The sequence below is a fragment of the Microtus pennsylvanicus genome, chromosome 13, assembly GCF_037038515.1.
Source record: "Microtus pennsylvanicus isolate mMicPen1 chromosome 13, mMicPen1.hap1, whole genome shotgun sequence".
Taxonomy (NCBI): domain Eukaryota; kingdom Metazoa; phylum Chordata; class Mammalia; order Rodentia; family Cricetidae; genus Microtus; species Microtus pennsylvanicus.
The window spans coordinates 61,048,378-61,070,179 of NC_134591.1; the positions used below are offsets into that span (position 1 = coordinate 61,048,378).

At 41.9% G+C, this 21,802-nt stretch overlaps 1 protein-coding gene across 1 annotated transcript; it reads right to left on the reverse strand.

The window, feature by feature from the left end:
• Nucleotides 1-435: 435 nt before the first annotated feature.
• Rbbp4 (RB binding protein 4, chromatin remodeling factor) lies at nucleotides 436-21,722 on the reverse strand. The gene is made up of 12 exons (XM_075946339.1): nucleotides 21,593-21,722; nucleotides 20,973-21,120; nucleotides 15,722-15,867; nucleotides 8,912-9,085; nucleotides 8,245-8,360; nucleotides 7,969-8,129; nucleotides 7,745-7,871; nucleotides 7,009-7,086; nucleotides 5,994-6,070; nucleotides 4,638-4,695; nucleotides 4,417-4,527; nucleotides 436-1,399 (listed from the first exon to the last, which is right to left on the reverse strand). Exons 1-12 carry the CDS (start codon nucleotides 21,606-21,608, stop codon nucleotides 1,334-1,336), a joined length of 1,278 nt encoding a protein of 425 aa, XP_075802454.1. The 5' UTR covers nucleotides 21,609-21,722; the 3' UTR covers nucleotides 436-1,333.
• Between the last annotated feature and the right edge of the window lie 80 nt (nucleotides 21,723-21,802).

A 21,802-nucleotide genomic window follows, 5' to 3' on the forward strand; every position in this document is an offset into this window, starting at 1 on the left:
CTAGACAGTTCAAGCAAAATCAGTCATTTTATCTGGTTTTTGCATGTGCAAAGGCATTCATAACCAGCCCTTTAAAAGTAGGGGGTCCCAGTAAAAAACACTGGACAGATACAAGGTCTCTAACACAAGCCTCTTTCAAGTTTAAACTCTGCCTTAAATTCTCTATTATACTGCCTTTGACATCTTAGAAATTTGTGTAGCTCTTTAGGAAAGACTTCAAAAATATGTAATTTTACCAAGACTAGTTTGTATACTGTTAATGCCTTCACTTTCCCTGGCAGGAGTAAAGTCCATTTTTTATGCTTCTGGATCAATTACATTTATTTTAATCTTGACAGTCAAGACCATGGAAAACAACTATCATCCAAAACTATTCTTCAGGAAGCCGTAGACTGGTGTTTGATGGATATTGAAAAAAACCTCAGCAGCACAGGACACTTTATAAAAAAGCAATTTATTCCATTATAAGCACTTACACAGTTAGTCATGGAGAGTAGTAACAGGCCTGATGGTGAGACAGGTCAACCAAAATGGAGATGGCTTCAAACTATAGTGGTCAAGGACTAACTCCTAAAAAAGCAACTCTTATCAAGGATTAATTTAATTTTAAAAACAAATACAAACTAGCAATTCACTCTTTCTCAACTTGACAGTTCACCAGTGGTCTGACTGTCAGTTAAAAACATACATCTCACAACTTGGTGGTCCCAAGTTTAAAAAACAAAAACAAAAAACTGCACAACAAAAGCCAAGTGAAGTAGGTGTCTGAGCCAGGAGTATAAATATTTCAAGATGTCATTTTTATTCCTGAATAAAATTTATTAATTTTTATAAATTTATAAATTTTTCCTCAGGAATTTTCTAGTAATAAACCCAGGTCTAAAGTAGCTTCAGAAATGGGGCATATTATGTATGATTATTTTTCTTCTTAAGCTATATCCCAAATTTTTCATATTCTCAAGAAAGTGACTAGAGTGGATAAGAAATAAGTGAAGTAGGTGTTCAAGCCAGGAGTATAAATATTGCAAGCTGTCATCTTACAATATTCATAGAAAATAATCACACACAATGTCCCATTTCTGAAGCCACCTCAGACCTGGGTTTGTTACTAGAAAATTCCTGAAGAAAAATTTAAATATAAGTCTGTGGCTTTGTTGAATTAAGTCCCCCAGTTAAAGATTTAGAAAACACCCATGGTTTGGGCTAATAGTATTGTTGGTGGCACCTATTGTAGCCGGATAGCTGAACAAAGTCTGTGTCTCAAACCAGTGTTAAATCCATCTCAGGGTTCAGAAGAAAACAAGGGGAGTCTAAATCACAAGTGCAGACATGTCTAGGATCCTTGTCCTTCTGGATCCACACTTCCTTCAGGGTCTTCATCATTGTAAATGTTCTCAGCCTGCCAGAGAGAGAAGGCAGTTATTTCTTTTCTTCCCTCGCCCCCCCACCCCTCGGGTTTGGAGCCTATCCTGGAACTCCCATAGATCTGCCTGCTGGGATTAAGGTGTGTGCCATTACTGCTCAGCAACAGTTATTTCTTGAAGTCTATTTCCATAATATATTATGCCAAGGTGCCTGATTACAAGGTCCCTGATAACGTTTCAAATAAGGCCATATAGTTCTAACCATTCAATGCTGTTGTTGAATAAAAATAGCAACAGACAACATGAATCAAACAGAACAGGTGTGTTCCAGTACAAACTAGGAGCAGGCCACAGCTTCTCCTACAGGGCATTTTTACAAAGTGTGGTGATCTTCATTCCTGAACTCTTAAACCAGATATATTATTGGTAACAGCTAAAATATAAACCAAAGGTTTCTTTTTTTTTTTTTTATTTTTCGAGACAGGGTTTCTCTGTAGCTTTTGGTTCCTGTCCTGGAACTAGCTCTGTAGACCAGGCTGGCCTCGAACTCACAAAAATCCGCCTGCCTCTGCCTCCCGAGTGCTGGGATTAAAGGCGTGCGCCACCACCACCCGGCAAACCAGAGGTTTCTATGAGACACACAGAAATTGATGCTTATAAGCAAAGAATTTCTTTCAAGGGTGACAAAAATATTCTAGTATTTTTTGTGATGTGTAACTCTGGAGTAGGAAAAAACCTCATTGAATAGTAAATTTAAATGAAACTACCCAAACTTTATATCCAAATTTCAATTTATAAATGTCTTGAAAAGCTACTTTACATAACAAACACCCACCCCCAGTAGTTGATGAAATGTCTAAGTCTAAAATCAAATGCGTGGAACCAAGAACCCAGTCACATCAACAATCACCAATACCAGACCCAACAGGCATCACCTCAGGAGCGCTGTAACCCCAAATCTGCAGGCTTACCCTCTCACTTCTATCCAACATTGCTATAAAATTTGAGGGTTTAGCAAAAACTCCTTTGACTGGTTTGAAAATTTGCTATGATTCTAAAGAATGAGATTTTGATGTTTATATGTGATCTCTTGCTTCAGCTTTCCCAAGATCTAGGGTATAACCCTGCTTATTCCTGGGGTATCTATTTTGTATGTCTGTATTTAGAAAACCCAGGGACCAAATGGAAGAGATACAGGAGGGAGCAGAGCGTATTACTCTCCTAGCAAGTCAATGTGACTCCAAGAATCTGGATGCTCAAACTACCTAGAGCAAGCTAAGAGCTTAATCTCCCTTCCCGACTGGGGAAGCAGAGTTCCAAGAGGTTAATTTTCAGCACTCCTGTTGACTGCCCAGCTGTGAGGCCATCCAGGGGCCTCACCAAAGCCTTAGGAACAGACTCAGGTGTGGTACAAAAGGCATCATCATCATGAGCAGAATTGAGCTACAAATCCCAATGGTTTCTTAGCAGAACCATGCCAAAACACAGGACAAAGTCTAAGCAGGTACTACTTATTATATGAGCATAACAAATAGAGGCAGTGACCCTGGAGGGGATCTAATTCATTTCTCTACAACCCTTTCTTTTGGTCATTTTTCTCCAAAGATAGGCTTTCTCTGCTACCCTGGAACTCACTCTGTAGATCAGGCTGGCATCAAACTCAAGAGATCCACCTGCTTCTGCCTCCTGAGTGCTGGAATGAAAGGCGCATTTTCCCACCCTGCCTCCTTCTTGGCTTTTTGGAGACAGGGTCTCTCTATGTAGCCCTGGTTTTCCTGGAACTCAGTGTAAGTTTTAAAAAGCAGAGATAAGATAAACTGTCTCTTAGTCACCAGTTCACAACTGCCTGTAATTTCAACTCCTCCTTCTGGCCTCTAAAACCAACACACGCACATGCGCGCGCACGCGCACACGCGCACACGCACACACACACACACAAATAAATCTTTACAGGTGATAGTGATGGCAGCGGTGGGTATGCTTTTAATCTCAGTACTTGCCTTTTATCCCAGAACTTGGGAGGCAGACGCAGGCATATCTGTGAGTTCAAGGCCAGCCTGGTGTCTACAGAAGAGTTCCAGCGTGGCCAGGACTACAAAAAAATCCTGCCTAAAAAAACAAAACAAACCATTCCTTTCATAATTAAAATGACACAATCCTTACAGTGCCATTCATAATCTATGTCAACTAATAAAAATGACTGTTATGAAATCTTTCAAGTACCAGCAATAAAAATTTTACATTTTAAGGTAAATTTTAATATATAGTTATGACAATACACAAAAATCTACTACCTGTCTCTCCTCTTCTTTCAAAAAAGACCAGGGCTTTCAGCAGGGCGGCGGCGGCATATGCCTTCAATCTTACCACTTGGGAGGCAGAGGCAGGCAAATCTTTTTGAGTTCAGGCCAGCCAGGGTTGTTACATAGAGAAACCCTGTCTCAAAACCAACCAACCAACCAACCAACCCAATCATCATTTAAAAATCAAGCTGTTGACATCTCCTCAGTCTGCTTAGAGACTTAATGATGAGGTTTGGCTCTATAAAGTTCTTGATTTAAATTTAAAAAATCTTTATATCAAGATTTAAAGCAGTTAAAGACTGCTTAATGCTATGAAAAAAATAATCAGAACTTAAAACTGGTAAGTTACAAAAATCTTAAAAAACAAAAACAAAAAACTCACACAGCAGTGACCTGGCTTATAAACAAGCACACAAAGTTGTTAACAGTCCCAGCTCCCTTTGAGTTCATAGTGTAACGGTTCACAACTCAAAAGCCCCAGCTTCAGTTACCAACAAGCTAAACCTGGCCACATAGTAATAACAAAAAACAAAATTTAATCTGTGTCATCTTGGGGACTACCCAGGGAAAACTGTTCAAAAACCAAAAAGAAAAAAGTACAAACAAACAAAACCCAACAGGGAAAACGTCACCAAAACATCGAAGCCACACCTGAAGAAAACAGGGCAGAGATGACAGCTGCATCCGAAGTGTGTGTGATGATGGTCTCACGTATCTAATGTCCCCTAAATAAATTGCTGAACACTTACCATCTGCCACACTTGCATGATATTGTCTTCTGATACAGAACAAATCACCCAAGGTTCATTGGGATTCCAGGAGAAATCAGATATCTTGGCAGTGTGACCACCATGAATAAACTGGAAGAGGGACCAAAACCAAGACATTAAACACAGACAACATTAAATCATAGCCTACTGCTTAAAGCACAGAAGACCCCAAAGTACCTGAAAGGTTATATATAACGTACCAGCAACTCTGGTGGGCCATCTTCTGCATCTTCTGGGGACTGTTCTTCTCCAATTTTACTTAACAAAAAAGAATTTTAAGTCAGAAAACATCACCCTGTGTGGTAGCTTGAATATAACTGGCCCCCATAAGCTCACAGGCACTATTAGGAGGTGTGGCTTGTTGGAGGAAGTGTATCACTGTGGAGGCGTGCTTTGAGTCTCGTACATGCTCAAGCCACATCCAATGTCTTAGCTCACTTTGCTGTCTGCACAAGATGTAGAACTCTCAGCCACTTCTCCAGACCATGTCTGCTGGCATACTGCCCTGTCACACCATAATAATGGACTAAACCTCTGAATTATAACCTACCCAATTAAACATTTTATAAGAGCTGCTGTGGTCATGGCTGTCTCTTTATAGAAAAAGAAAACCGGGGCTGGAGAGATGGCTCAGAGGTTAGGAGCACTGCCTGCTCTTCCAAAGGTCCTGAGTTCGGTTCCCAGCAACCACATGGTGGCTCACAACCATCTGTAATATCTGGTGCCTTCTTCTGGCCTGCAGGCATACACAGACAGAATATTGTATACATAATAAATAAATAACTATTAAAAAAAAAAAAAGAAAAAAGAAAACCTAAGACAGCCTGAGCACTTATCTTTGAAAAATGTAAAGATGCCGGGTGGTGGTGGCACATGCCTTTAATCCCAGCACCCACGGAGGCAGAAGCAGGTGGATCTCTGTGAGTTCGAGGCCAGTCTGATCTACAGAGCAAGTTTCAGGACAGGCTCCAAAGCTATATAGAAGCCTTGACTCAAAAACAAAGACAAATGTAAAGACAGTAACTTTGCCAGGCTTGGAACTCAGGACGCAGAACGAGGTGAAATTATTGAGTTTGAGGTCAGTCTGGTCTACAGAGTGAGTTCTAGGATAATCAGGACTACACAGGGAAACCCTGTCTCCCCAAAACAAACAACAACAACAAAAAACAACCAAAACAGGCCAGCTGGCCTGGGTCTGGAAAAGCCTGGGATAAAACCGGACTCTCTGAACATAGCGGACAATGAGGACTACTGAGAACTCAAGAACAATGGCAATGGGTTTCTGATCCTACTGCAAGCACTGGCTTTGTGGGAGCCTAGGCAGTTTGGATGCTCAACTTACTAGACCTGGATGGAGGTGGGGGTTCCTTGGACTTCCCACAGGACAGGGAACCCTGATTGCTTTTCGGGCTGGGGGGAGACTTAATTGGGGGAGGGAAATGGGAGGCGGTGGCAGGGAAGAGACAGAAATTTTTAATAAATAAATAAATTAAAAAAAAAAAACAACCAAAACAACTCTGTAACTCCATGGATAGGGTAACCAACACAAAACTTACCTTAAATCCCACACATTCAACCTACGATCAGTACCGCTAGAAGCCAAAATAGTCTCATTGTGAGGTGACCACTGAACCTAAATCCAAGAGAAAAAAAAATTCAACAAATTAGAAAATAGAATATGGGAGGGCTGGAGAGATGGCTCAGAGGTTAAAGCACTGGCTGCTCTTCCAGAGGTCCTGAGTTCAATTCCCAGCCACATTGTGGCTCACAACCATCTGTACTGAGATCTGGTGCCCTCCTTTGGCATGCGGGCATACATGGAGGCAGAATGTTGTATACATAATAAATAAATATTTTAAAAAAAGGAAAGAAAATAGAATAGGAAAATATCTCAAATTATCTTACAAAACTCTGTAAATAAAAGGCAGTGAATACTGTTAAAACGGACAAATATTAACTGGGCGGTGATGGTGTATGCCTTTAATCCCAGCACTCAGGAGGCAGAGACAGGTAAGACCTCTGTGAGTTCAAGGCCAGCCTGGTCCAAAGAGTATCAGGACAGTCATAGTTCTTACATAGGGAAACCTTGTCTCAAAACAGATCAATCTGTGGAGGCAGAAGTTCAGATTTCAGCTAAACCCAAAAGACACATGGCAAGCTTAATGAATGAAAATGAGAGGGAGGGAGGGGGGAGAAAGAAAAAGGGAGAGAACTGAGTATAAAGAGTAACATTGATGTATAGGTAGGTACACCACTTCCAAAATCTTGAGAAAGGGTCTTATTTCTCAATGTGGCTCACACTGCCCTTGAACTTATTCTGTGGCTGTGGTTGACTTTATCTGTTGTTCCTAGTGCAGGGATCACAGGTGTGTGCCACTATGCTGGTGTATGAGTTGCTCTGCATCATAGGTAAAAACTCTACCAACTGAGCTCCATTTCCAGGTGCTCTGATTTGTGAGCTTCTCAAGTACTAGAATTATTGGTGTGTACCCATATTCTGTACAGAGAGAGGGAAAAAAGGGAGGGAAGGGGAAGGAAGGGAAGAGAGCAGGCAGCACAGGTTTCTCTTACTTGGAATATTTCATCCTTATGTGATTCAAAGGAATGCAACTTGAGTTTCAGATTTCTCAGATCCCACAAGGCAACAGTCTACATACAATAAGAAAAAGAAATCAAGATAAACTTATTAAGAAAAGCCTAGGGCCAGAAAGATAGTTCAGTGGATAAAGATGCTTGCTGCCAAGCCTGGTAAAGAGTCTGGTCCCAGAATCCACACAGTGGAAACAAAGCTCTGGCAAGTTGTCTTCCAACCCCCACACAATGTCACTGTACATATACACCCATCCCTGCCAAATAAGTAATTTAGTGTGTGTATATACACACTTGTTCCATGACAACCGTGTAGAGATCAAAGGGTAACTTGTAGAAGTGGAGCTGGTAATCTCCTGTAGTCATTTCTGTCTTGGGGGACTGAATTCAGATCTTCAGGCTCAGCAGCCTGATAAATTCTTAAAAAAATCTCAAAGACAAGACAAACTTTAAAACATTAACTAAGATATCTTTGCACATTTAAAAGATACTGAAGATGGCTTAGTGATTAAGAGTACTTAGTACTCGTCCAGAGGGCCGGTTCAGCACACATTTGATGTGTCACAAATGTATGTAGCTCCAATCCCAGGAGATCTGACACTATCTTCTGGTCTCAATGGACACCAGGCATATACACCATGCTAAAGACATGCATGTAGGTGAAATTCCCTTAACCATAAGATATAAAGCCTGAACAATTCAAACAAAGCAAACTGACCTTGTCAGCTGATCCTGTGGCAAGAATGAACTCACTGTAAGGATTGAAAGACAGGCAGTTCACTTCAGCAGTGTGAGCATCGACTGAGTGGCTTGGCTTGGAAGTATTGTTTGAACGAGTATCCCAACTTCATTTAAGAGAAAACAGGAAACGAAGCTTGAAATGGTGACTAATACAATACTCTGAACGTACATATTAAAAAATAAACAACAGGGTCCACTCACATCATAAGTTTCTGGTCATCAGCAACTGACCCAAACAGAGACTCGTGGAGCAGATGCCAGGAAACGTCCTCTACTACTGCTGTATGCCCCGTGAAGATGGTCTTTGCATCCACCACTTTTCCTTCCTTTGGAACTGCACTGATGTCCCATAGGCAGATGGTCTTAAAGATAAAATTAACCATTATATAAAAGACTCTCACTTCCCCAACATATCCCCCCAAAAGAAGCCAAATTGCAATAACTCCAGATTTTCTTCAAAACTAAAAGGATACGCACATGGTCATCTGAAGCACTGAGTAAATGCCCGCTGAGATTTGGATTCCAAGAAAGACCATAACCTTCCTTCTGATGTCCGCGGAGACGCAAATCTGGGTTGCACTCTCCAGAAGGGTCTGCAAAGTAACAGACATATCTAGACTATCCAGCCCATTGCCTCTCTGGGTTTATTAAGCAAAATTATGTCAAACATCTATTATACAGCTCACAACTGTCTGTAAATCCAGCTCCAGATCTGACACACCTTCATACCAATGCACATAAAATAAAGTTAATTACATTATATATAAAAAAATTAACAGGGGACTAGAGAAATGGCTCAGAGGTTAAGAGCACCAGCTGATCTTCCAGAGGTCCTGAGCTCAAGTGCCAGCAACCACATAGTGGATTGTAACCATCTATAATGAGATCTGGTGCACTCTTCAGATTTTAAACAAATCTTTAAAGAAACAAAACGCCTATTATACAAAATACAAAGCCATTATGGCCAACTATATAATGCTCAGTTCCAAAATTATGATTTCCTCTACATAAAGCATCGTTTCACTTGAGAAGCATAAAAATACCCACACATATCAATAAAAAAAACATAAGATGTTATATTATAAAAATAACAGAATATTTCTGAGTAAATGGAACCTGTATCTGATTAAAAAGGGGGAAGTACCTGGTTTAGAAGGATGCTTTGTGTAGTCAAAAACAAGCACATCACTGGATGGAGTCTTTGTTGCAATGATGCAAGGGTTCTGGGGCATGTACCGAGCCCTGTTTACTTCTCCTTCATGGTTGATCTTGATTTCTATTTCAATTTTCCCACTGACAGAGCCAAAACCTCCAAATTCTGTACACAGAAGCAAAAAGTACTTAATCAACCAAGTGGTGTGACTAGAAGACCGACCCATTTAGAGAACCACAGTGTTACATTTATACATACACCCGTAACTACAGATAGGTCAGTAATAAGCACTACATTACCAATTAAAATCAAGAAGGTATGAATCCCAAGTCAGCCATGGCAGTGCTATACCTTTAAATCTTGGCACTCCCAGGAAGAACAAATAGATCTTTGTGAGTTAGAGGTCAGCCTAGTCTGCAAAGTGAGCATTATGCTACTAGCTAAGGCTTTATAGTAAGATCTTGTCTCAGGGAGGAGGAATTAAAAAAAAAAAAGGCCTTGTGAGTCTCATTCTGTTTGTTTTCCAGACAGGCCTTCAATTCACTACATAGAGGTTCTCTGTCCTTCATCTCTTTCTCCCATTCCTTCTCAAAATCTTCATTCTACAGCCTAGCCTCAGCAATTTTCCTGAGTGCCAAGATTACAAATATGATGGCCACTATTCCTTGCTAAAAGGCTGTTCCTGGCAGTTTTCAAATCTCACTTGATGTAAAAATAACTTTTGGGGGCCAAGTACTGGTGGTGCAAACCTTTAATCCCAGTATTCAGGAGGCAGAGGTGGGAGGATCTCTTAAGTTCAAGACCAGCCTGGTCTACAGAGTAGAAAAAAAAAAAATTAGGGAGAGGGGCTGTTTCAAGACAGGGTTTCTGTGTAGCTCTGGCTGTCCTGGCACTCACTCTGTAGACCAGGTTAGCTTCGAACTCAGAGAGCTGGCTGCCTCTACCTTCTGAGTGCTGGGATTAAAGGTGTGCTCTACTACTGCCTGGCTAAAAATATTTTGTGTGTGTAAGTATTTTCTTACATGTGTGCTAGTGTGTATCTGGTGTCCATGGAGGTGGGCGGGTCTCTGAGTTTGAGGCCAGCCTGGTCTACAGAGTGAGTTCTAGGACAGGCTCCAAAGCTATACAGAGAAACCCTAGCTTGAAAAAACACAAACAACATAAATTCCACCAAACTGCATATCTTCAAGGTATTTTCTTTTCTTTTCTTTTTTAGTTCAATGAGAAAACAAACACACTGCAGTCTTCTGTTCCAGTCACTTCTTTCATGCTAGACCCTAGCTTGCTCTATCACTGATCTGCATCGCTAGGCAAACAAACTCTTGTAACTTTTCATTTTTAAAAACCTTTTCACTAAGTTGACTAGGCAGGATTCCAAACCTTGAAGTCCTCCTGACTCAAGTCTCCTGAACAGCCTGGATTACAGACCTTGCTACCAGGCCTAGTAAATCCCTTTTCATTAGTATCCCTAAAACTTTATGAATTATCCCTAAAACTTTATGAATTATTTTTTTATTATTGGGCTTTAGAGACAGGTTCTCACTATTCAGCCTTGTCTGTCCTGGCTCTAAAATGTACTTGTCATTATGTGTGCCATGTGTACATGTGGAGGCCAGAGGACAACTCAGGTGACGACAATCTTTTCCTTGAGCCATCTCATGTGTTCTTCATTCACAGTTAACTATCTCCCAGCAGCGCTACAAAATAAATAATTTGTGGTTATATAAAAGAAAAGAGGGTAATTAATGGTAGAAGACTTACAGAAGGCAGGATATGGTAGAAAATACTGAGTGTTAGACTTAGACCCAGGTAGCTCTCTCTGTTGCTTCCCAGTTTGGTGATTTGGGAAGGGCTTTATGTTTAGAGTCATGTACAGATGAAAATGTTCTGTCACTAACACCGCTACTCAAATGTCACTTCACTTATTGACTGACTGACATGGTCTCATTTAGCACAAGCTACCCTCCCACTATGTAGCTAAGGATGGCGATGAACTATCTCTATCACTCCGGTGCAGAGATAACAGACATATACTACTATCCCTAAAAAAGTGTCACTAACTAAAGGATAAAAATATTTTCAGAGAGCAAAGATATAAATGAATAACACTGTTAGCCTATTATGCAATTTTCAACCTCAAAATAATTCTTATTACATTCATTATTTAGTTATTTTGAGACAGGGTCTCACTGTAGTCCTGGCTATCCTCAAATTTGCTATATAGACCAGACTAACCTGGAATACACATATGATCTACCTATCTATCTCTGCCTCCCAAGTACTAGGATTAGAAGCCTCATTTATCTATTTTTGCCTGTATGTGTACACACTATGGAATACATCTTTAATCCTGCCTCTAGGGTGGCAGAGCACTCATATCTTTTGAGTTCCAGACCAGTCCGGTAGCCAGGGGTACATAGTGACACCCTGTCTTGAAAAACGGCTCTAGGGTCTGGAGAGATGGCTCAGAAGTTAAGAGCACTGGCTGTTCTTCCAGAGGACCCAGGTTCAATTCCCAGCACCGACATGACAGCTCACAATTGTTTATAACTCTAGTTACAGGGGATCTGGAACCCTCATAGAGACATACCATGCAGGAAAAACACCAATACACATAAAATAAAAAAATTTAAAAAGCAATAAAAGTAAAAAAGATTCTATAAAGAGGGGGGAAATAAATAAACCTTTGCATATGCCTGACTCTACGACATACTAAAGATTAACACAGGACTAGGACCTTGAGCATTCATTACACCAGTAGGACAAAAATAGCAAATATCCTGCCTCAACAAGGCATAAGGCAGAGTTGCCCTTTGACCTCCACATACAAACAACACAACCCATATAGGCATGTATAAATAAATGTTAGATAGGCAATCTCAAGGAATTCAGTCTAAGTACATGGTAAGTATAGTGATATTAGAGGCCAGACAGTGGTGTCACACACCTTTAATCCCAGGGTTTGGAATGGCAGATGGAGCTCTGTGAGTTCAAGGCCACCCTGGGCCACACAGAAACACAGCCAGGTGGTGGTGGCTCACTCCTTTAATCCCAGCACTAAAGGTGAATATAAGATGGGAGGAGACAGAGGCTGCGGGATCAGTTTGCAGTCGCCCAGCCTTGGTAGAATAAGACTTCTCTGGTGGCTTGGCTGTTTTGCTCTTCTGATCTTCAGCCTGAATCCCAATTTCTGTCTTTGGATTTTTATTATTCATGTTACAGGTAAGCACATACCTACACAAGACTTGACTGTCAAAAGTAGCAACATACAGGAGAAAAGCAACACTTGGCAGAACCCACAGGAAAAGGGGCTACCAGTTATACAATGCATGTTTTCATTTGGGGCATATATACTTAAAAATTATACTAGCAGGAGTCCAGTTTTAGAGACTTCAAATTGAGAATATTTTTGTTTTGTCTGCCCATGTCTCAGTAGCCCTGCTTGCTTCAAACTAAAGATCTATCTGCCTTCCAAGTACGGAGACTGTAAGACATGTATCACCATATGCAGCTCTCAAATTGAGTTTTAACACAGATTAAGATGTGTCTTTTTCTTTTTGCACTGAACCAAAGGCCACAAAGATTACCACTGAAACATTATCACTCCACCAGCTACACCTACTTAAAATTATAGATTGTCACTATAAAGTAGATAGTGGAAGGATCCATTCAAACATGAAAGGCCTGAAATATTAAAAAAACTGAAAGTAAAAAATTCTTCCTAGCTTGTTTCTTCTAACAAAGGCAAAACACTGATAAAACCATCCTAAAGCACAGTACCAACAGAATAAAAATGAACAGACTCTGTGGCTTTGTAACTCTTTATCCATGTGTATAGCAGGGGAATGCAAACCACGGTGAACACATTCCCATGGGCCAGAGATGGCTCACTGATGAAGAGCTCTGGCTGCTCTTCAAGAGGACCCAGAGTTTGATTTTCAGCATCCACATGTAACTTCAGTTCCAAGGGCTCTTGATGGAGTCATCTGTTTTGTGTTAATTTCATTGGTTAAATAAAGAGACTACCTTGGCCTTTTAATAGGACAGAAAATTAGGTAGGCGGAGTAAACAGAATAGAATGCTGGGAGAAAGAAGCAGATTCAGGCAGTCACCATGATTTTCCCATCCGACACAGACGCAGGTAAAGAATCTCCCTGGTAAACCACCACCTTGTGGTGCAACAGATTATTAGAAATGGGTTGATCACGATGTGAGAATTAGCCAATAAGAGGCTAGAACTAATGGTCCAAGCAGTGTTTAAAAGAATACAGTTTCCGTGTAATTATTTCGAGTAAAGCTAGCTGGGTGGCTGTGCGCTGGGAACACAGCCCGCTGCCTCTTCTACAGGCTCTGATAATCCTCTTTTGGTCTCCACAAGCACTAGGCACACATGTGGTGGGTACACTGACTTATATGCAGAGAAAACACTCATACATTAAAACAGTAAAGATGATAAAAGAAACCCCCCTTTAAAAGGCTAAGTCAGGGGCAGGTGGATCTCTGTGAGTGCAAAGCCAGTCTTGTCTAAAAAGCAAGTTCCAGGGCTGTTACATAGAGAAACCAAAAACAAAAGGCTAAATCAAGAGGATCACCAGTTCAAAGCCTTGACTACTTTTTTTTTAACATTTTATTTATTTATTATGTATACAATATTCTGTCTGTGTGTATGTCTGCAGGCCAGAAGAGGGCATCAGACCTCATTACGGATGGTTGTGAGCCACCATGTGGTTGCTGGGAATTGAACTCAGAACCTTTGGAAGAGCAGGCAATGCTCTTAACCACTGAGCCATCTCTCCAGCCCCCAAGCCTTGACTACTTAAGGGAGTTTCAGACCTGCCTAAACTCCACAGAGACTGTAAAAAAAAGAAAGATAAGAAAAATTGCAAAGTCCCCTCCCCCAACCAACCAACTAAACAAAACATTTCCAGCACCCTAGAAGGTTGCCGACCCTTAACCAATATTATGGCCTAACAAGGCTCCCTCACTCTGATTTTTAACAAAGTTACTTGTCTGGATCATAAACATTGTGGAATTTCAAAGAATGTATTTTAACACCAATATATTTTAACAAGCCAAATAACCAAATTATTTTATCACAATCAATGATGATACTTAACTCATTAATTTTTATAATGCATTTCCTTTTTTAGGTGAGAAGTTATTTACCTAGTAATCTCTCAAAAACCATCTTTCTTTTTGTGTCTGTGGTGCTAGGCACAGAGCCCACAGTCTTGCAGATGCTAAGCAAGTGTTCTATCACTGAGATACAACCCTAAGAGACTTATGTAGTAATATTTTGAGTTTTAACAAATAAAGCTTGCCTGAAGATCAGAGAGTGCAGAGCTAAGCCACTAGAGGCCAGGGAGTACTGGCACAAACTTTTTGTTCCACGACCTGAGAGATAAAGGCAGAGGGGTCTCTGTGAGTTCAATGCCACCCTGGGCTACACAAGATCCAATCTGTCTAAAAGAGAAACAGCTCATGGGGCTGGAGAGATGGTTCTTCCAGAAGTCCTGAATTCAATTCCCAGCAACCACAAGGTGGCTCACAGCCATCTGTAATGACATCTGGTGACCTCTTCTGGCCAGCAAGCATATAGACTGACAGAACACTATACATAATAAATAGTCTGGTTACAGGATTGCCTGTTGGGTTTGAACATTGGTAGAGGTAAAAGGTCTCTCTAGTAGCTGTCTGCTCTGCTTCTTTGACCTCTCAGATTTCACCCCCCCAATATCTGACTCTGGGTTCTTTATTAAGAACAATTAGAATTTGTGCTACAGACTTATTAGACATAACTGTACCCATCACTGATAGGATCAATTGAAGTCACCACTCCCCCACATTTAAGTACTAAGCCTATCCGCTTATTGGCAAAGGGATAAAAGGGAAATAAGGTGTGTAACCCTGGGGTAGTGAGATAACCAAATTTAAAAATCCATAGCTGTTATTCATATTACTGGTTTTGTTTTGTTTTTTTTTTTTTGCTACTATTTCTGGGGAGAAAGAAGTTTTGAGATAGTTCAGTCAGGATCCCAATATACAGATCATGATGGCCTTGAACCTGTGATAATCCTTTCCCACCTGGCAGGGCGGTACATACCTACACCAACACACAAAACCAAACTAGTCAGAGGAAGAAGCTCAGAGGTAGACAGCATACTGCCCCCAATTCCGCAAAGTAAGAGAAACATTCAGGGAATGAGACTCAATTCTAATCACACACAGAGCAGCAAAATAAACAAAGACCAAAGTTTCAGTTAAAAGTACTAGGAATAAACAAATGATATTGAAATCTTGGAATGGGGAAGGCATTTCAATGGAGAAAAGTTGGAGGGCATTAGAGGAAAAGTTAATAATTCGTAATTGTACAGTTTTTCTTAACAAAATAGCAGAGGTCAGGTTTGTTAACTCAATCTTTCCCAGAATGTCAAAGTGAAGGCAAGGATGATTACAAGTTCAAGCCAGCCTGGGTTATCGGTTACCTGAAAACAACCAAAATATAATAGACACAAACTTAGAACCTTAAGTTTATAAATAAAATGAGCTTGTAGGATAGAGGTGGTTTAGAAGGTAAAATGCTTGGTGCTGGAACCGCAGAAATCCCACCATGACCAATACAGTAGAGGGCAGCTTACAGCAAATACACAGAACCAAATTTTGTGTTAATTACTCTTCATTGCAAACTAGTTTTCCCAATAACATAAGAGGCCACCCAACTAAATTGTGTACCTCAATGTAATTTGGATCTGAAAGCCATAACCCATACACCATTACTTCTTTCATCCTCAAGAGTCCTACCTCCTTTCTCACTGTCATAGTGTGAGGCATCAAACTGAGCATCATCATTAGGGAGCTGCACACTGGCTATCACCAGGTGGTTTTGTTCATCCGATGTGTGTGTTCCCAGGACAAGTCGATGAATGCTGAAATCTTTCCCCTCAGGCCTGTAATAACAACAAATCATCACTATTCAAATTAGTAACCCAAGAAATCATGAAGTCAGTAATGTACACCTGACAACAACATTACTGAGGACTAGTTCCTACTTTAAAAAAAAAAACAAAACAAAAAACAAACAAGCCAGGCGGCGGTGGGCACGCCTGTAATCCCAGCACTAGAAGGGGCAGGTGGATCTTTATGAATTCAAGGCCAGCCAGAGGTTACAAAGATAAGCCCTGTCTCAAAAAACAAAACCAGCCCCGTGTGCTCAAATAGACATGCATATGGATACTAGAGGACAATTAAGTGTCACTAAATCTTAAGATACTATTCATGAGTGATTGTGGTGGCACAGGCCTTTAGTATCAGAACTCAGGAGGGAGAGGCAGGTGGTTTTGCATTGAGTTCCAGGACAGTCAGGGTTAGTACACAGAAAAACCCTAGTTTGAAAAAGAAAAAAAAAAAAGGGCTATTCACCTCTGTTGATTCTAGGCTTGCCTTATTGTCTTAGAGCTCACCAATAACGTTAGCAAGGTTGGCTGTGGAGCCCAAGGGTTTCTTCCCATCTCCCCATCACTAAGAGACTTCAGGCATATGCCATCACTCTACCTTTTGTCTTGTTTTGCTTTTAAACATGGGTGCTGGGGATTGACTGCATGGTCCTGATGCTTGCAAGGCAAACACTTTACCGAGTCATTACCGAAGCCCCTATTTTCTTTTGAAAAAATAGTACCAGAAAGATGGTTCAGCACTTAACAGTGCTTGCTACTCTTACAGAGTACTTGAGTTCAGTTCCGAACTCCCATGCCAAGTGACCCACAACCACCTGAAATTCGAGCTCCAGAAGACCCTGAGCACCCACCCACCACCCACGCTGGGAATGCAGTCACCTCCCTCCAACAGAAATAAAACAAATGAGGATCTGTTCTTTCCATCACAAGGATCCAGGTGACCAGAATTAAGCTGTCAAGCTTAGCAATAGGCACTTTTACTCACTGAGTCGACTTGCCAGTCTATTTCCTACTTTAATAGCTCTCTATTAAGGCTAGAACACAAATACAGCACTTAATTTTTTTTAACTTGACCAAAAACTTAAAATTTACTCTAGAGAAGTTTACTCTTCTCCCAGTTTATTGGAATAAAAATGTAAGTCAACTACACACCCTTTACAATGGGTGAGAAGAAAACTGCCTGAGTCTTGTTTACCAAGAACTTTGTTAAGAGGTGAAAGAGACAAAAAGAGGAGAGGAGAAACTAGGGCATAAAACCCCACAGTAAAGTTTGTGCCTGGTCATATGCAAGAGTTCTTATAACCCCCAAAGAAAAAGAACATTAGGTGGGTAGTGGTAGAGCCCACCTTTGGGAGGCAGAGGCAGGTGGATCTCTGAATTCAAAGACAACCTGGTCTACAGAACAAGTTACTGAATAGAATACACTGTTCCAAACATTTTGGAAGTGGGGATAATTCTTGCTTTTTACAGAGAATCAGGAATGTAAATCATTCAGGGTGACTCCTCAATGGAGAACATACAAACCAAATACCTGCTGCACCCAGAAAGCGGAGAGTGGAGGTTGTTAATGACCTGGTGACCTTTTTGCTACCTGTAGGGACAGACCTTACTCTAATTCCCCAGAATTCTAGACTCTTCTTTCCCTTGACCAATATCCATCCTTAGGTTAAAAAGAACTTTATGGCCTGCTGACCTCTATGCTATCAGTCAGAGATGACATTAGATTATAGGTGTTTCATTTAGCTATAGAACCCACCCTCATGTTTGCATGTACTTTGTAAAATAATTTCTATGTAGTCAAACTCTGTGCCTTATTGCACACATGGAATTGGACTGATTGTTGCCTGGAAATCTTTCCCCAAATTGTATTGTATTTTTTTGTTTTTGTTTTTTTAAAAAAATATTTATTTATATTTATTATGTATACAATGTTCTCTCTGTGTGTGTGTGTGTGTGTGTGTGTGTGTGTGTATGTATGCCTGCAGGCCAGAAGAGGGCACCAGACCTCATTACAGATGGCTGTGAGCCACCATGTGGTTGCTGGGAATTGAACTCAGGACCTTTGGAAGAGTTGAGCCATCTCTCTCCGTAGTATTAGAGCCCGTCCTATAACTCACTCTGTAGACCAGGCTGGCCTTGAACTCGGATCCACCCGCCTGCCTCTGCCTCCTGAGTGCCGAGATTAAAGGCATACACCACCACTGCCCAGCTCCAAATTGTACTGTTTTAAATATGCTGACAATGAACCTCCTGGCATTCAACTTCTTGAAGTTGGATCCAGGTTGATGAAGTTAATCTGGACAAGGTTTTCATTATTACCTCTTCGCATGGTTCACTTCCCTGCTAGGATACCTGCAAGGACCTCCCTCAGAATCTAGAGTTGGCTTTTTCTTTCCTTCCTTCCAGTATGTATATATGTACTGTGCTTGTACATACGGAGGCCAGAACTTGGCAAAGGTTTCCTTCTTGACCCCTTTCCTCCAGACAGACCAAAGACAATCACTCTCTTGAACCCAGAACTCACTGGTCCTGCCAGTATAGCTAGTTTATTTCTGTGATTCTGTCTCTGCCTCCTGGAATTGCAGGTGTGCTGCCATGTCCACCTGGCATTTATACCAGTGCTGAGGTTTGATATGTGGTCCTCACAACTGCTTTATTTAGTGTAACACCTGCCCAAACTAATGCTTTATATATTCAAGTAAGCATTCTACAAACGCTCCCATCTGAAACATTGAGATGATTACAAATGACTCCCTGGAGCTGGAAAGATGACTTTGCAGTTAAGAATCCTGGTTCAATTTCCAGTACCTAAACAGAGGCACACAACTGTATGTAATCCAGACCCATGGGGATCCAATGCCATTTTCTGGCCTCAGCAAACCCGCACATAGTATACACACATATATGCAGGCAAAATATGCATACACATAAATTCAAAACAAATAAAAGCACACAGACACAACTCCTTAAAGAGCCTAGAGTAGATGATGGAGAGATGACTCAGTGGTTAAGAGCACTGCTGTTCTTGCAGAGGACCTGGGTTCAGTTCCCAGAACCCATGTGGTGGCTCACAACTGTCTGGAACTGGAGCTCCAGGTGATCTGACACCCTCTTCTGGTCTCACCAGTACACGCAAGAGAAAACAAAAAAAACCCTGTGCTGGTTAGTCTGTGAATTGACACACACTTGAATCATCTAGAAAAAAAAAATGTCAATTGAAGAATTACCTCCATCAGACTAGCCTGTAGGCAACTTTGAGTGTTTTCTTGCTTAATGATCTATGTAGGACCTAGCACACCGTGAGCAGTACCTGGGCAGGTGGGCCTGAGTTATGTTAAGAAAACAAACCGAACAGACCAGGAAACAGTGCTCCTCCAGGACCTCTGCTTCAATTCTGGCTTCCAGCGGTCCATGATGGACTATAAACTGTTAAGGTGAAACGCCCCCCCCCCCCCCGCAGCTGTTTTTGGTCATGTTTTTATCACAGCAATAGAAAGCAAACTAAAACACCCATACATATAAACTAAAACACCCGTACATATAAATTTCTTTATAAAGTAAGGAGTAATAATTAGTAATGCACACAAATACTAGGCAGTATAGACTGCATGACAGACACAAAATAACTGGAATTTAACAGCTAGAGGATATACACTATATCTACACTAGAGAGTGTTAAATTAGTATCCAGAGGTCCTAGGTTCAATTCAGTAAGACAAAAAACTAATACTGGGCTGGGCTAGACTTAAATACAACATTATGAATAATTGTTCCAACTTGAAGTGAAAAATACTCGATATTTAAGAAACTTAATGCCGAGCAGTGGTGGCGCACGCCTTTAATCCCAGCACTCGGGAGGCAGAGGGATCTCTTGAGTTTGAGGCCAGCCTGGTCTACAAGAGCTAGTTCCAGGACAGGCTCCAAAGCTACATGAGAAACCCCGTCTCGAAAAACAAACAAACAAACAAACAAACTTAGGGGTGGCCTTAACGCCTGATCTCAGTGTTCCACCTCCTAAGGGCTGGGGTTCCAGTTGTGCGCCACCACAAGCACTCAGAACCAATGGTTTAATGACCATGAGAACAGATAGAAATGACTCTACTAAGCTTGAGTTCCCAACTAATTCTGAACCTGGTTACATTTTAAAAAGTTCCAACTGCAAAAGTTCCAGGTGTCTGCGTGGATTGCATAGCACCCTTCAAATAAAGGTCTCCACTTTCACCTACAACGCTGCATAGGCAGCAGCCTCATTCTTAGTTTTGAGTAAGACACACAAAATTTCCTGTTACACAGAGAACAGAGATGTAGCTCAGAGGTACTGCCTGCTTACCATGCACAAGGTTCAACTCCTAGCAACCTCAAACAACACAGCTCTTCACTTCCAATTTCTATGAGCTGTTGACCTCAGTCTCACAGCCGGATTCTGTACATATCTTACAGAGTTACAAAAGAATGCACACTCAGTCTTGCCAAGTTCCCATCAATAACAGTCGACATTCACCTTTATCTCTGTATCGCCACTCGCTTCCCTCTGCCCGCCAGTGCTGGTATTGACAGATGTTTCAACTTAGCTAGAATATTTTGTGTATGCAACCTCACGCTAGGACTCAAGGATCAAAGTCCCTGCCAGTATGCACTCTGTCACTAAACATCACACCCCTTTAGCCCTCTTGAGGTGTTACCTCAACTCCTTATCTAAAGCTCAAACACCTGCCCCTTCAACCAAGGGATTTCTTGAAGGCAGGTCCCAGATTTACCTTGCTATCACAAATGACTGAGAATTCAAATGTTTTGTGGAACGAACTGGACACAGAATACTTCTAAAATCTGTCAAGTTGTAACATTACACAGTCGATGACAGTTACAAGATAGCAATTCGACTCAATGCTGAGGATGAAATCCATTTCTCCAGCAGAGTAAATTAAAAAATTATCTTCTTGTTTTCTACCCTTACTACTTATTGGTCGAGGAAAATAAACATCACTCAGAGGCTCTGATCATATGCCCCTTCTAGTGGCTGGAGAGAAAAAAACAAAACATGGAAGACCAACTCAAGACCTGAAATACCAAAGAAGTAATATCCAAGAGATTGGTGTCACCTGGTAACATCTGGAAGCCACTGGGCAGTTAAACTGGGCCACTCCAGAGCATGGGTCATCACCAAATCATAAAGAAAAGGGGTGTTTTTCTTCCATATTTTGTACTCCTCGTTGATCACACGTTCTTCCACCGCGTCGTCAAAGGCAGCTAAAAATTTTTTTAAAAAAACAAATGAGGTTAGCGGACAGAAACGGAAAGCGATCAAACCTCTTCAAAGCCACCGGCGTGGCTCCCCGGTTCTGACACCGAAATGGAGATTCGTCTTAATTTCTCCCAGGGCGCAGACACCAACGCTGCTCTCCGCCACGGAGGGCCGGAAGTCCTCGGGCCACCCGAGCCAGGCACTCCGTTATTCGGCCGGCTTCGAGGCACCAAGTCCACCAAACCCAGAAGGAGGCCTGAGCACCGGGCCCCGGCAGGCAGAGGGATCGATGGAGAGTCGCCATCGCCTGGGCCCCGAGCTGGCGTAGTCCCGCATCCGCTCCGGAGGAGCCAGCGCGCTATTAGCCCGCCCCGCCGGAGAGAGTAGGGCCTGCTCTCCGGATTAGGCCGCGTAACAAGCCACGACACAGCCTCGCCACCCCGCGCCTCCTTCCCGAGCCCGCCTCGGCACACTCACCTTCCTTGTCAGCCATGGCGGTAGGCGAGCCGGGAGGGGCTGGGGGGATCCCGGGGTCGTGCGTTGCAGGAGGGACGGGGAGGCGACGAGCGCTCGCTCTGCGCGCGCGGCCTCTATTGTTTCCTGCGGCCCGTGCGTGGGGGGCAGGCTCGCGGGCCTTCGCGCCAACATCGGCCAATGGGAATGCGGGAGCCGGTGGGGTGGGCGGAG